Raw genomic sequence first — 13613 nt, 5'->3', positions numbered from 1 at the left:
CATTATTTTACTTCCATAAGCTCACCTCCAGCTCGCGCAGTGCAGTAACGTGAACATTTTTAAATCCGTAGAACCATCAAGAAAATCGGTGGCCTACTGTCGGAAGGGGAGAATTGGGCCCAAAATCGGCTCGATTATCTTGTAGTGTGTGGCTGCTTTAAATTTTACCTCAGTAGGCCTAGTCTTAAAGGGTGCTGGTATAGCCTATTCACTTTTATTCTACTAAAGAGAATCAGTTTTTTTGTGTGTTTAATTTTATTTTTGTAATGCAAACAGAAAAACAAATACGCATACTCCACAATAAATGGTCAAACATTTAGTGTTTTAACTTCAGTGCGGTCAGTTTGTTGTCCATAATTACACTCGTAAGCTCCATATGTAAAACAAAAGTACCAGGAACAAAAACCATCTGTAATGGTGCCGGTTTTCTGGAAATTAGTTGTAAAAGAGCGGAGACACAGTGTCAAAGCGACAGAAAAACTGTTGAGGAAACTCAACCAGACGACGTTTAACTGCAGGTGCGCATGCATCTCTATCATTAGCAGCGGTGCGATGATCATCAGAACGAGAAACGAGGCCCATGTGCTGAGAAACGTATGCATAACCCTCCTTAAACAAAACAAACAGCATTGTTGAGTGGAATGCAGAAAAACCTGCACCCTCCATTTCTCAAACGGAGTGTATGAGTAAAGCATGACAAAGGTGACAGTCAGTAGCAACGCAACAAGAATCTGAGAACTCTGAGGGCTACTGAACAGCTTGCATTGCTTCTCATCATCTCCAAACAGTAGAGCAACGTCATCCACCCTGAAAACATACAAAGCTGCTAGAATCCAAAGGAGACACACTCCCGCAATGTAAGTCAGTTTTTGTGTCCAGGATGTGTGTCTTGAGCTTGATGATAGGGTCCAGAAGTTATCTAGTCCTACAAGGAGGAACACTGGCCAGTGGAGCATGGCGTAGATAAAACAAGCAATCTGAGTCAGTAGGCATATGTAGTACCTGGTGAAGTGCCAGCCTGAGATGCTGACGTCTTCCAGATAGAAAATAGCTGTGAGGACAAAACTCAAGAGACTGTCAGTCAGTGCCAAGGAAATGCAAAAGAATCCTGAGAAAGTCCGGATCATGTAGTGTCGCTGTACCACGACCACCAGCCAGTTCAGGAAACTCTTGAGCCACAGAACCAGCAGAAGAGAAGGGATTGATGTATCCATGGTAAGGCATAGTCCACAGCAGAAATCACAACAGTCACAATTTTAGTCTTTGTTGTAACTGGCAAGCAGTTCCTCATTGAAACAGTTTACACCAATACTGTCAGTAGACACACCCCATTTAAGCTAAGTCCAGCCCTACACATCAAACGAATAGCTCTTTTCATTGGAAGTTCATTATTATGGTAAAGCGTTTTTCCACACAATTAAATTTAGGTGTTGGTTTACCTTTAAGTTAATCCGTTCTTAGGTACTATTGCTGATTCAACAACACTACTCATTCAACAACTTTATTAAAATAGATCTAAAATTTTAAATGAAAATAACTAGAGTATCATAGCAGCAATACAGTACTTGCACTTTAATTAATCAATTACTATATATATATATAATATATATATATATATATATATATATATATATATATACATACAGTATACAAATATCTATGATATTTCTGTAAATATCTTACAACTATGATGATCTAAACAAAGTGTGAAACACAGTGTGAATAATCATGAACCATTTCAAACATTATTATGCGACAATGATTTATATCCATCTGTAAGAGAAAAATATATATTTGATTGAGGAAATAATTGCATGACAACAAACTATTTTTCCACAAGTAAATTGTTTTACCCTAAAGTTTCCCAAAAGTGAAAGAGAAAGTCACATGATAAATCACATTATCACAAGCAGCTTATCCATAGAGCTGAGGCAAATATGAATATATATGGAAGGCGTACGCAGTGTCATTCACACAAATATCAAACAGTATAATGGTAACTCACACGACACTAAAAATAATATTAAATAATAATAGAAATATAAAAACATAAGGTGTAACATTTAACCCTAATGTGCATAATTGATAACAAAAGATTAAGAAGCAGCATAATTATAAAAAAAAAAAAAAAAAAAAACAATAACATCAAATGTGAAGTGTCACAGGGAATTCAGTTTACAGCTTTGGCACTGTAAATTATAAGATGATTTGTTCTTTTTTTTTTTTTTACTTCCAAAAATGGTCGGCTACATTTAACATAATCTTAAAATTACATGACATGTAAGGTTATCTATTAAATTTTTTACCCATATATAGTAAGGGAACTTACTGTAGTATACTTTTTTTTTTTTTTACTGTAGCAATTTTACTGTCTTTTACAGTTAAAATGTGAAAAAACATTTTTTACAGCATATTAAATATAAAATAAAATCTGTATTGTGGTGGCAATGACATTGAGGTGAAAATGTTCAATATTTAAAAATAAAATAAATAAAAAACATGACAAAACTTTTCCTCAGTCATGCACGTGTGTCCACTGTTGGACATTTGTTAGTAGACAAGTTAAAAATAATAAAATTACTAAATAATTAAACTAGTGAGAATGTGAAAAGTGTTTAAGAGAGTTTATTACTTAAAGTCCTCATTGTCTCTTCAGCTAAGGGTAAAAGAGTATATATCATTGTGTGAGAAGGGGCTTGACTTTAAAAGGGAGTCGTTACTGGGAACAAGAATATGCTTTAAAAGTCTAAACTGCTAAAACAGAGCATTTGTAATGTTCAGAATAGACAGTTAGGGAGGTGTCTGACATTAGCAGGCACATCAAGTGGACCAATACTTTCTAATGCTGAGGCTTTCCTGTAGCTCAAACTTGCACTTGCAACGCCAAGGTCATGGGTTCAATTCCCAGGGAAAGCAAGAACTGATAAGAATGTAAATGTGTACCTTGAAATGCAATGTAAGTCACTTTGGATAAAAGCGTCTGCCAAATGTATAAATGTAAATGTAAATGATGTTTAAACCTGGGATGTATCATGAGTGATTGTTCTGACTATACGCTGGTGGTCATAATTACACACTAATGGCTCTGTCTCCATCCCTGGCTAAAATTGCTGTGCCTGGCCCTGGTCACAATTTACAAGATGCAGGTGCAGCTCAATCCTTCTATGGCTGTCCAATGAGCCCAAGACAGAGTGTTAATGAGAAGGTTTTGAGATGAAACATGGTTTGCTTAAATTCACTTTTTGACCAGAGGTGGTTTAAAGTGAACAGATAACAAACCTTTCAACTTTCAGAACTCAAAACAGGTAAAAAAAAAAAAAAAAGAAGGTATTTTGTAACAAACATTCGAACACAAGACGATGAATATGTTTTTACCAATAACATGTTTCAGGATCAACATCTTTGTTGACCTAGGATAGGAACAACATTCCAATCAATCATCATGGATAAGTTTACAGATCATTTTAAGGCTTAAAACCAGTGTTGGAGCTTCTGCACCATTCTTATAAATCTCTCCTTACCCTCTGACTTCAGGAGTAAGTTGGGTTAATAATAGGTTTAGTGGTAAGCAGGGTTAGGACTATGTTTTTGGACAGGAATGTTCCAGGATCAACAAAAGATATTGATCTAGGTCCTGGAACATGTCTTGACTGGTTAGCAATAGCATAGCCTACTATTTGCACCCAAAAATCACTTTCCCCAATTGATGGCCATGCACTGTTTTATTTGCAAACAAAATTCAAATCACAAATTCTTCTTTTTACTATTGCAGACATTTTGCCAGTAGCCTTTTTAACGTAATAAAGCAGTTTAAATGTAGCAGAACCCTAGGAACAACGAACATGTAAAAATAATAACATCAGCTTTTTTTGCATTGGTTTTTATGTACGGTTTCACTGCAAAAGCAGAACGTCGCTGGAAGACGGATGTGTTAACCGAGTGAAATGAATGAAGAAGTGCAGCTGCTATTGACATGATAATCAACCCATGTTGAAAGAATGAAAAATTACAAACCACGCCTGTTTGTTTTTTGCTTTATTCACCCTGGAGAAGTATCCATTTGTGTAATCGTCCCAGTTACACACCTAAGTAAAACAATTTATCATATGACAAGATTAAATTAATGTCTTTTTAATTGTTGTACTGTTTATTTAGGCCTACTCGAGAAACCGTGTGAGGTTTAGCCTAACGTTAGTTGACAATAGGCGTAACGTTATGAATCGCAAGCATACATGTGTAGCCTTCTTCTTGATTTGTTGAGGTCAGGTTGTCCATAAAGGGCATTTTTTTCAGTATGACTAAACAAATGTATCAAAACAACACAAAAAGCAAAAATAAAGAAAGAAAAATCGATACAAAAATCAAGGCAAACTATAGCGATAAGAGTTTCAATTAGCTTCTCAGAGATTCTGCGCAGCAGCTAGTTTGTCAGCCTCGTGATGTCATAGTGGACATCCCATAATAAATAATATTAACAGTCGTTTAGCGTGGTTTAGTAGAAATAATGTTGCTGTCAAGGTAACGCGGTCTAGTGTATTCAATTTACCTCTTAGGTGGTGAAGACTGTAAAGTCCAAAAGGGAAGTTTCGCGGTGTTGTGTGGTAAGCGCTGGGGAAGTGTGTTTGCTTAGCTAACGTTAGCTTCGAGCGGCTATCTTAACTTATGGGAAGTTTTGGTCGATGGATATGATCCTACTGATGTGTGCTTTCAGTGCAATGTCTCGTGTCGCTTAACCTATTTAAGACAATTGATCCTTGTCACCTTGTGACCGCAAACCCCTTGTTAATAGCTTGATAGTTTGCATGTTTAGTAGTATGAGTAAATCTGCCTTTGCGTATTGTGCAGCTCACATCAGATGCGTTTGCTGGCTATTCATGGTAAATAAATACATGGTTAGTTGACAGATAACATGTCCATGGAGTTGTTTTCATCAACACTAAGGTTTTAGTGTTACAGTTTAAAGTGACTATATTTTAGTATATTTTTAAGTCGTCACCCCTTTACATCTTAAATCATCTAGTTTGTGCTAAATTGCATTGCAATATGGCGAATTATGAATATATTTAATGTAGTCTCTAAATTAAACTAAAAGTTAAATGTATAATAATAATAATAGAATTGTGTTAAAATAGTTAAATAATAGTTATGAAATACTAGTGTCTGAATGAGGGAGGGCATATGTATATATAAATGTATTTACACATGAAACCAGCTGAATATGTTTGATTCCTCTGTTCACACAAGCCATTGTTTTGTAATGCATGTCAAAATGTCTATTTTGATCAACAATATCTCATATAAAGCAGGGGTGAGATCAACCCCTGCCCCCAGATGAGGGGGCTCAATTAAGTCTTCCACCTCATTTTTAGAATTTATTTGATTCTTGTAATAATATTGAATTGTTTTTTCCCATAAGAATTGAAGGCATGGAAGACGGGCTGCCCTCCAGAAAGGTGGAGGAGGGTGGTTCATCTAAGCGGTCACAGAGGCAGCAGGAGCGGCAGGGGAAACTTCCTAGGAGACGGAAAGAGGTGAAGAGGTCTCTTCGGAGGCCGGACTGTCCAGAACACCTGTCGGGGGGAAGCGTACATCGGTTGCCTGAACAGCACGAATCAGAAGCCTCTGCATCAACGGAGGACACTGCCGAGAGTTGCCCAAAAAGATGGGATAGATGCAGGTATATAACATGCCATTTGATGTAGATCAGTTAAACTCTAAAGATAAAAATGTGAAGGGACTTAAGTGGAATGTCTGTTTGTTCCAGACGAGGGCACTTTCTACATGGACCATATCCTGCTACTCACTTTGGACCCAAAGCTTGTGTTCTTCCCAACCCGACCTCAGTCATGTAAGTAAGCGCAGGCAGGCCTTCTTTAGGTGAGGGGTGAGGTCACATCCCTTGTTACTGTTTAAACATTAAGTCAAGCAAAGGATTGGACAAACAAGTGACAGGACCCTGTGTGCCAGAGGGCGTTTTTTTGGGTGGAGCTGGATTGTAGTGCAGTCGGGTACTGCTGCTACCGTCACAGGAGCGCTCATGTTGGAACTTTCTAACGGACCCCTTCCAAAAGCCCTCCAGCACTATGCCTGTTTTACACCCCTCAGGACAGAATGCACGCAGAGGGTAATGTGGGGTTTTATGGTTTGATATCTGATGTTGTGCCTTCACATTTTCTTCATATTTCTGTGTCAATAAGGATGATTAGAGTGAATCTAAAAATGACTTATTCTGGATGTCATGCAACATTACATTTTTTAAATGATAGAAACCTAGCTGTTACTTAGGCTTGGTTATTCCTTGGTACAATAAATAAAATGTGTGTATTAAAGATTTATTTAAATATTTGACAAAGTAAGAAGAAAAAAACAGTGAATGTGTCATAACACCTATTATTTGGTGAAAATATTATTATTTTCATTTTTCCACCCATTTATCAATATCAAGAATGATCTGATCCTAGATCTGCCAGAAACCAAAAGCAGAAGTCCACATTTACAGTGCTTACAAAATGTTTGACCATGACTGTAAGTTGCGTAATCAGTGTACAAAGTACATGCAGTGTTTCTCTTTGTGAAGTACAGTGCAGACTCTTAGAATGTTTGCCTACTCTGTCGACTTTCCCGGCAGGCACATTCAGGATCCAGCCAGCCAGCGGCTCACCTGGAGCAAACCACCACTCAATGTCCTGATCATCAGAAAGATCCGAGACGAGACCCTGCTGGAGCCGTTCAAAGAGCTTTGCAGGTTTCTCGTGGAGGTAGGTTACACAAAATCCAATCTAGAAGCATGTTGTTGATTTAGAGTCTTTAAAGCTACAGGTGCTATTTTTTACCCTTTTATTTTCATCATATTATATAAGATTTATGCTTAGATTTGGTTATACAAATTTGATCTAAATTATTTCTACCATCAGGAGAAACATCTGATGGTTTATGTGGAGAAGAAAGTTGTGGACGATGGCTCTCTCATGAAGGATGAGTCATTTTCCGCCATCCGCAATCAGCTGTGCACATTCAGGGAAGGTATGAGTGAATTGTCGGCAGGTTGACCAGTAACCGTATTTACATAACCCTGACACACCATTAACCAATAATGGAGTAGGTGCATTAGGAAAATGAGCGATTCATCATTGTGTTTGTTCATACAGGGTATGATGACATCTCGGACTGCATTGATCTGATTATTTGTTTGGGTGGAGATGGGACTCTTCTGTATGCATCATCTCTTTTCCAGGTATTCTCTCATCTCATTTGTTTGTGCACAAGAATCTCCTACTAGGTCATTCTCAGCTGCTTTCCATTAGATGGTCTCTGTGTGCTCCATATTAGCTGAGAGAATTTGGATATGCAAAAGGTAGTTGGAGATCGATTTAAGAATCAAATGTGGTGTAATCATCCCAGGTTTTTTGTCTCGTTTGTTTAAGGGCAGTGTTCCCCCGGTCATGGCCTTCCATCTGGGTTCCTTAGGATTTCTCACACCATTTAAGTTTGAGTCCTTTAAAACAGAGGTGGATAAAGTTTTTGAAGGTAGAATGATTGAAAGTTTCTAATATTTTCCATCTTTTAATCTAGACAAACTTGTTTTAGTAGCATGTTGTTTGTTATCTGAAGTGTTTGTGTCTGGCTCTTATAGGTAATGCTGCCATCATTCTGCGCAGTCGTCTGAAAGTTAAGGTGGTGAAAGGCATGTTCCAGAGGAACGAGCAGCTCTTCAGCACTCAGGAGAACGGAATAGTGCCTCATAACCACATAAATAACGAGGCAGGCAAAATCACTCTGCAGTTACAGGTAACGCAGCACTCAATCAAAACATTGGGCTTGAGACAAAGTCTGTCTGTTATTTGCCCACACATTTTGGCACACAGGGCAAAAAAAGTACAAAAGGTTGTTTAAATACAAACACTGACAAAATTCAAACTTGCAATCCACCAATTAGGACACTGGAAAAAAATCTGATGATATGGTGTCTACCAGTCACATGACACAAAGGGAGATACCATAAAACAAGCTAAGGGCCTTTTTTTTTTTATGTCATGCCATTTTACCTAGTACTTTGTACCAAATAATAGGTTATAAAATAAAATAAAATATAATATATACACACACACACACACAAGAGTGCATTTATATTTATAAATGTATACATAAACATTACCGTTCAAATGTTTGGGGTCAGTAAGATTTATTTTTGAAGGAAATCAATACTTTTTTTTTAGCAAGGATGTGTGAAATTAATCAGAAGTGACAGTAAAGACATTTATAATGTTATAAAAGATTTCTGTTTCAAATAAATTCTGTTCTTTTGAACTTTCTATTCTTCCAAGTATCCTGCAAAGAAAAATGTATAACAGTTTTCACAATAATATAAATCAACCCCACGACTGCTGTCTTCTTATTAACATTAATAATAATTAGAAGAGCTGTTTTAAAATGGGAATAATAATAATGTTAAAACATGAATGTCTGCCATGTAAGGGCACTCTTTGAATATAATTAAAAAAAGAGTTTTTTAGGCCAAAGAAGCTTAAACAACTGTTTAGGCCAGTCTAATTCTACAGTTTTTTTTTTCTTTCTTTTTTTCCCTTTTTTTTAATGTCCTTCAAGACTGTTTAGAGACATTTTTCCATGGTGACAGACATAATAGGAGTTTTTAAAAATAACAGCTGTGATAGGTCTGTATGTTCAGTTGCCATAGCAATAACATGATGTCATTGACAAGCTGCTCTTTATGTCTGAGATGGATATTTTTGACCAGAGTGGCATGTGTTTTGTGCAGAAATACACCTGCTTTTGTGTGTAATTCATCCATTCACATTAATGATAATTAGAAGAGCTGTTTTAAAATGGGAATAATAATAATGTTTCTTGAGCACACAATCAGCATCTTAGAATGATTTTTGAAGGATCATGTGACACTGAAGACTGGATAAATGGCTGCTGAAAATTCAGCTTTGCCATCAAAGGAATAAATTACATTTTAAAATATATTAAATTAGAAACGGCTATTTTAAATTGTAATAATATTTTACAATATATCTGTTTTTACTGTATTTGATCAATTATTTGCAGCCTTGTTGAGCATAAGAGACTTTAAAAAACAATTAGTAAAAATCTTGCTAACCCTAAACTTTTGGATGATAAGAATACATCTGTATTCATGCATATCCACAAACATAGGCATATTTATAAACGTATACATATAAATGCATGTACCTGTACCTGCTCACAATGAATATACAATTTATTAGCTAGCCATAAAATAATTTACAACTTTTTTTTAGAATGCAGCATTCATATACATTAGTTATTGTTGTAACTATAAATTGTTATAAGGGTTGAGGAGACAAGAAGACAAGTAAAATGACTTCAAAGCAGATCTTGAAATTTGTTGCACAAGAAAAAAACATGAATGTCTGCCATGTAAGGGCACTCTTTGAATATAATAAAAAAAAAGATTTTTTTAGGCCAAAGAAGCTTAAACAACTGTTTAGGCCAGTCTAATTCTACAGTTTTTTCTTTTCTTTCTTTTTTTCCCTTTTTTTTATGTCCTTCAAGACTGTTTAGAGACATTTTTCCATGGTGACAGACATAATAGGAGTTTTTAAAAATAACAGCTGTGATAGGTCTGTATGTCCAGTTGCCATAGCAATAACATGATGTCATTGACAACCTGCTCTTTATGTCTGAGATGGATATTTTTGACCAGAGTGGCATGTGATTTGTGCAGAAATACCACTGCTTTTGTGTGTAATTCATCCATTCACCATCTGTGTTATGGATATTATGTGTGTGTATGAAGGTGCTGAATGAGGTGGTGGTGGACAGAGGACCCTCATCCTACTTGTCCAATGTTGACCTTTACCTGGATGGACGTCTCATCACATCTGTACAGGGAGACGGTGAGCACAGATTGGCCCGACCAGTTTTTATCTATCTTAAGAAATTAATACTTTTATTCAACAAAGTTGTGTTGAATTGATCAAAAGTGACAGGAAAGACGCATTGTAATAATGCTGTTCTTTTTAATTTTCTATTCATCAAAGAATCTACAAATGTATCACGGTTTCCATGTAAATATTAGGCAGCGCAGTAGTTTTCAACATTGATAATTGCAAACATTCAACATTGCAAATCAGCATGTTAGAAAGATTTTGTCTGTGATATTTTTTTAATATGCTCTAAAAATCATAAGTCAACATACCATAGCTGAGTATTTTCTCTTTAAAACTGCAGTGAAAAAAAGACAATCTCAAAAACACGGTTTGAAATCGCCGGTGTTTCTCACGGGCAGGGGAGTCTCGAGAGAAGCCAGGTTATCCTGGTATATATATATATTTTTTCTGTTGATATGGAAAAATCGTTTTATGTAACATTAGCAACACATTATTAGCTGTTTGATAACGTAGTCTAGCAAAAGGCTAATCATATTGATTACCGCTATGTGTCCGATGTTGTAAAGATACCATCGTGCAGCGTTTACCTCAGGAAAGTTGACCGAGTGAATCTCTGAGCTGGTGTGAATGGCTAATTAGCATATTCATGAGTCCACGTAACTTATACTAAATAAAGCAAAGGTGTAAAATTACATTCAAGCTATTTAAAGACATGAATTAAAAAAATTCACAGGAATTTTTTTTAAATGTCAATTTGTTGATAAAAGATTAGTTTTAAGGGATAAAATTCACAGGATTTTTTTTAAATGTCAATTTGGTGATAAAAGATTAGTTTTAAGGGATAAAATTACAGGGGGACTTAAAAATTATATATATTATAATAGTAATATTTCACAATGTTGCTGTTTACTGTATTTTTGATCAGATAAATGCAGCCCCGATGAGCATAAGAGACTTCAAAAACATTAAAAAAAAAACCTTACAGAACCCCATGGCGTGTAGCTTATCTTAGTAAGCATCTAAGGCTGTGTTTACACTTGGCATTAACAGGCGACCTGTTGTTGATGTTGTCCACATACACATTGAAAAGACAAGTGTAAACACGCTTCTGATCGGAATGTTAGCCGATCAGCGTGTCCAGGTTCGGAGGTAGTCGAGGACGCATTGTGATCGGATCTCGGTGTAATGTAAACTCAATCCAGCCATCGTGTCTGCATTCACAGGTGGACGTCACACAAAACCCCGCCCACTGTCATTATTCCCCCTCCTCTCTCTGGAACTGAGAGCTGTGTGGTTTTGCAAGATTTGTAAAATGTCCCCCGACTGAAAACTGTAAAAGAAAACCCACCACGTCAGGTCGACTTCGCACTTTTCAGGTCGACAAAAGCCATACTTTTTTTTTTTTTTACTCCACGGGAATGCGAGATCCGATCTGTTATCCAGATACAGAAGCCACTTGATGTGGACAGGTGTAAACGCACCGTGTCCTGATTGACTTATGATCGGATCACGGTGATCGCATGTTTATGCCAAGTGTAAACGCAGCCAGTGATTGATTAGTTTTTTTTCTTCTAACCCAAGCAGGTCACAGTAAATTATGGTCGTTTTTGCTTTGACAAGAGTCCAGCTGCCATGAAAATAGATGTAAATATGTGGCTTTGTTTCTATGCAGGTGTAATAGTTTCCACCCCCACGGGCAGCACAGCCTACGCTGCTGCAGCGGGAGCTTCCATGATCCATCCCAATGTCCCTGCCATTATGGTGACCCCCATCTGCCCTCACTCCCTCTCTTTCAGACCCATAGTGGTGCCCGCTGGCGTGGAGCTCATGGTGAGAATGGCATTTTGCTAAGGTTTAGCCATTTGAATGACTACATTTACCAAGCAAACTTGAGTTTTTTGTTTGTTTGGTTTTTTGTTTTGTTTATTCATCTCATATGAGAGCTTCAGAAGAACGGTGTGATCTTACGACAAACTGTATTTACTCTGCAGATAACGCTATCGCCGGATGCTCGCAACACGGCCTGGGTCTCATTTGATGGCAGAAAGAGGCAGGAAATCCAGCATGGTGACAGGTGACACTTGTTTTTTACAATCCCACAAGCAAACAAATTTTGCAGTGATAAAACAACAGCTGTGTTACAGTTATGGAAATGAGTATCAACAGTATCAGTAGGAATCAGCACTCAGCCTTTGTACAGTTCAAATGCAGTTTGCCCCTTTTTTCATTAAAAATTCATTGACTTCATTGTATAGTAACACAAAACGGGTAGTTTAGATTAAATCATCACTTGAACTCTCACAACAATCGTGTCTGTTAATCATGAGTTTTGTTTTCCCCCATAGCATTAAGATCACGACCTCTTGCTTTCCGGTTCCTTCTATCTGTTGTCACGATCTGGTGTACGACTGGTTTGACAGTTTGGCTCAGTGTCTTCACTGGAACGTCCGCAAGAAGCAAACACGTTTAACAGATGTTAGCGACTCTTCCGAAACGGAGAACTGAAACCACCATGAAAACCAAGTGTTCTCACAGTCTGTTGACATTCCAAAAGAATTCCGATTTCCTTCCTGATTCACTGAAAAGGAGGGTTCTTTATATTTACATTAGTCCATATTCATAGATTAATTTCATTATAGCTCACAAGTGCTTATGTTCTACCTGGAAAAATAACACATTAACTAGTTAGAGGTCAGCCTGGATTACTCGTAATTTATCGGTATCTAAAAGTTTGTTTAAGAGCATCTAAAATCATGATGCATGATTGCTAAATGTCATTATGCAGACAGTTTCCTACATTCTGTTGTTGTAGCTGACGGCTTCTCATAATTAACAACATGCTGAAGAGTAACTTAGCCAATTTACTTTAGAACAGTTGCTGTTGACTAAATTGGACATGAGTTGGGCTATATGTGGTTTGCTACAACAGTAGTTCCTCTTGTGTGGTAATAAATTGCATATGAAGCTATTCTTTGTCAGTTTTTGTGTTTGCAATCAGTTTTGTGCACTCTACTAGACACATTGTACATTCAACTACTAAGATTAAACACGGTTTGGCAGGCTTTTTCTTGTAGCTCACTTCAGCTGTTCGATTTCCATTCAGATTGACTAACCTGTGCAGAGCCTTTATGAATATGAATCAAGTGTTCTCGTTTTTCTCTTTGTCAGTTTGGCCGTCTGTCGATCTTGAGAAAGAACGTTGTAGCCTCCCTGTGGCGACAGGATGGTGTCACATATACTGCATTTTCAGAGCTGCATTTCTTAAGCCACCATCCCTTGCTTAATCTTTGCACTACATAAGATGTAATTTATTCATTTTTACAAATGCACTGTGTTTTGTATTTCTCACTATGTATTACTGATCCTTTATCTAGGTCGTATCACATTATTGCATAAGAACTGGTATTGCTGAATGTAAGCTGTTTACTTTTTGATGTAAATAAGAGATACTATGACATGCATTTGTCTGGTTTGTAATATTTCAATAAAAATAATTTCTTTTTATCTTGGATGTTTTATTTTATCCTTTTAAATATAACCTTATATTTTAGGGACTATTTTTTATTAAATTTACTTAATGCTCAAGATTTGAAATGTACCAATCCATCCTGCAGTGGTACAATCTTGTATTTAATCTTATGCATAACGGAATAAATTTAATTGTTTTTGACTATTGGTAAGTGAAACAATCTGTAATGTTTGCAGAGCAATGAAATAGAA

General features: G+C 36.7%; 2 protein-coding genes across 5 annotated transcripts; one reads left to right on the top strand and one right to left on the bottom strand.

Annotated features, from left to right (window-relative positions):
• Positions 1–303: 303 nt before the first annotated feature.
• Positions 304–1382, bottom strand: gpr160 (G protein-coupled receptor 160). The gene has a single exon (XM_082172870.1). The coding sequence runs from the start codon at positions 1212–1214 to the stop codon at positions 309–311; it is 906 nt and encodes a 301-aa protein (XP_082028996.1). The 5' UTR covers positions 1215–1382; the 3' UTR covers positions 304–308.
• A 3080-nt stretch (positions 1383–4462) lies between these two features.
• On the top strand, positions 4463–13396 carry nadkb (NAD kinase b). Of its 4 annotated transcripts, none has more exons than XM_082171892.1 (12): positions 4463–4601; positions 5417–5677; positions 5765–5848; positions 6629–6758; positions 6915–7023; positions 7149–7234; positions 7425–7527; positions 7634–7788; positions 9800–9899; positions 11566–11723; positions 11885–11967; positions 12239–13396. In XM_082171892.1, exons 2-12 carry the CDS (start codon positions 5427–5429, stop codon positions 12396–12398), a joined length of 1419 nt encoding a protein of 472 aa, XP_082028018.1. In that variant the 5' UTR covers positions 4463–4601; positions 5417–5426; the 3' UTR covers positions 12399–13396. The 4 variants fall into 4 exon arrangements, with proteins under 4 accessions (XP_082028018.1, XP_082028020.1, XP_082028019.1 ...); XM_082171894.1 differs by having other exon boundaries at positions 4468–4616; positions 5425–5677; XM_082171893.1 differs by lacking the exon at positions 4463–4601 and adding an exon at positions 4627–4877.
• Positions 13397–13613: the final 217 nt, after the last annotated feature.

The sequence above is a fragment of the Leuciscus leuciscus genome, assembly GCF_965113295.1.
Source record: "Leuciscus leuciscus genome assembly, chromosome: 6".
In the NCBI taxonomy this organism is placed as follows: domain Eukaryota; kingdom Metazoa; phylum Chordata; class Actinopteri; order Cypriniformes; family Leuciscidae; genus Leuciscus; species Leuciscus leuciscus.
The sequence above is the reverse complement of the archived record's forward strand: the minus strand, read 5'-3'. Positions and strand labels throughout refer to the sequence as shown.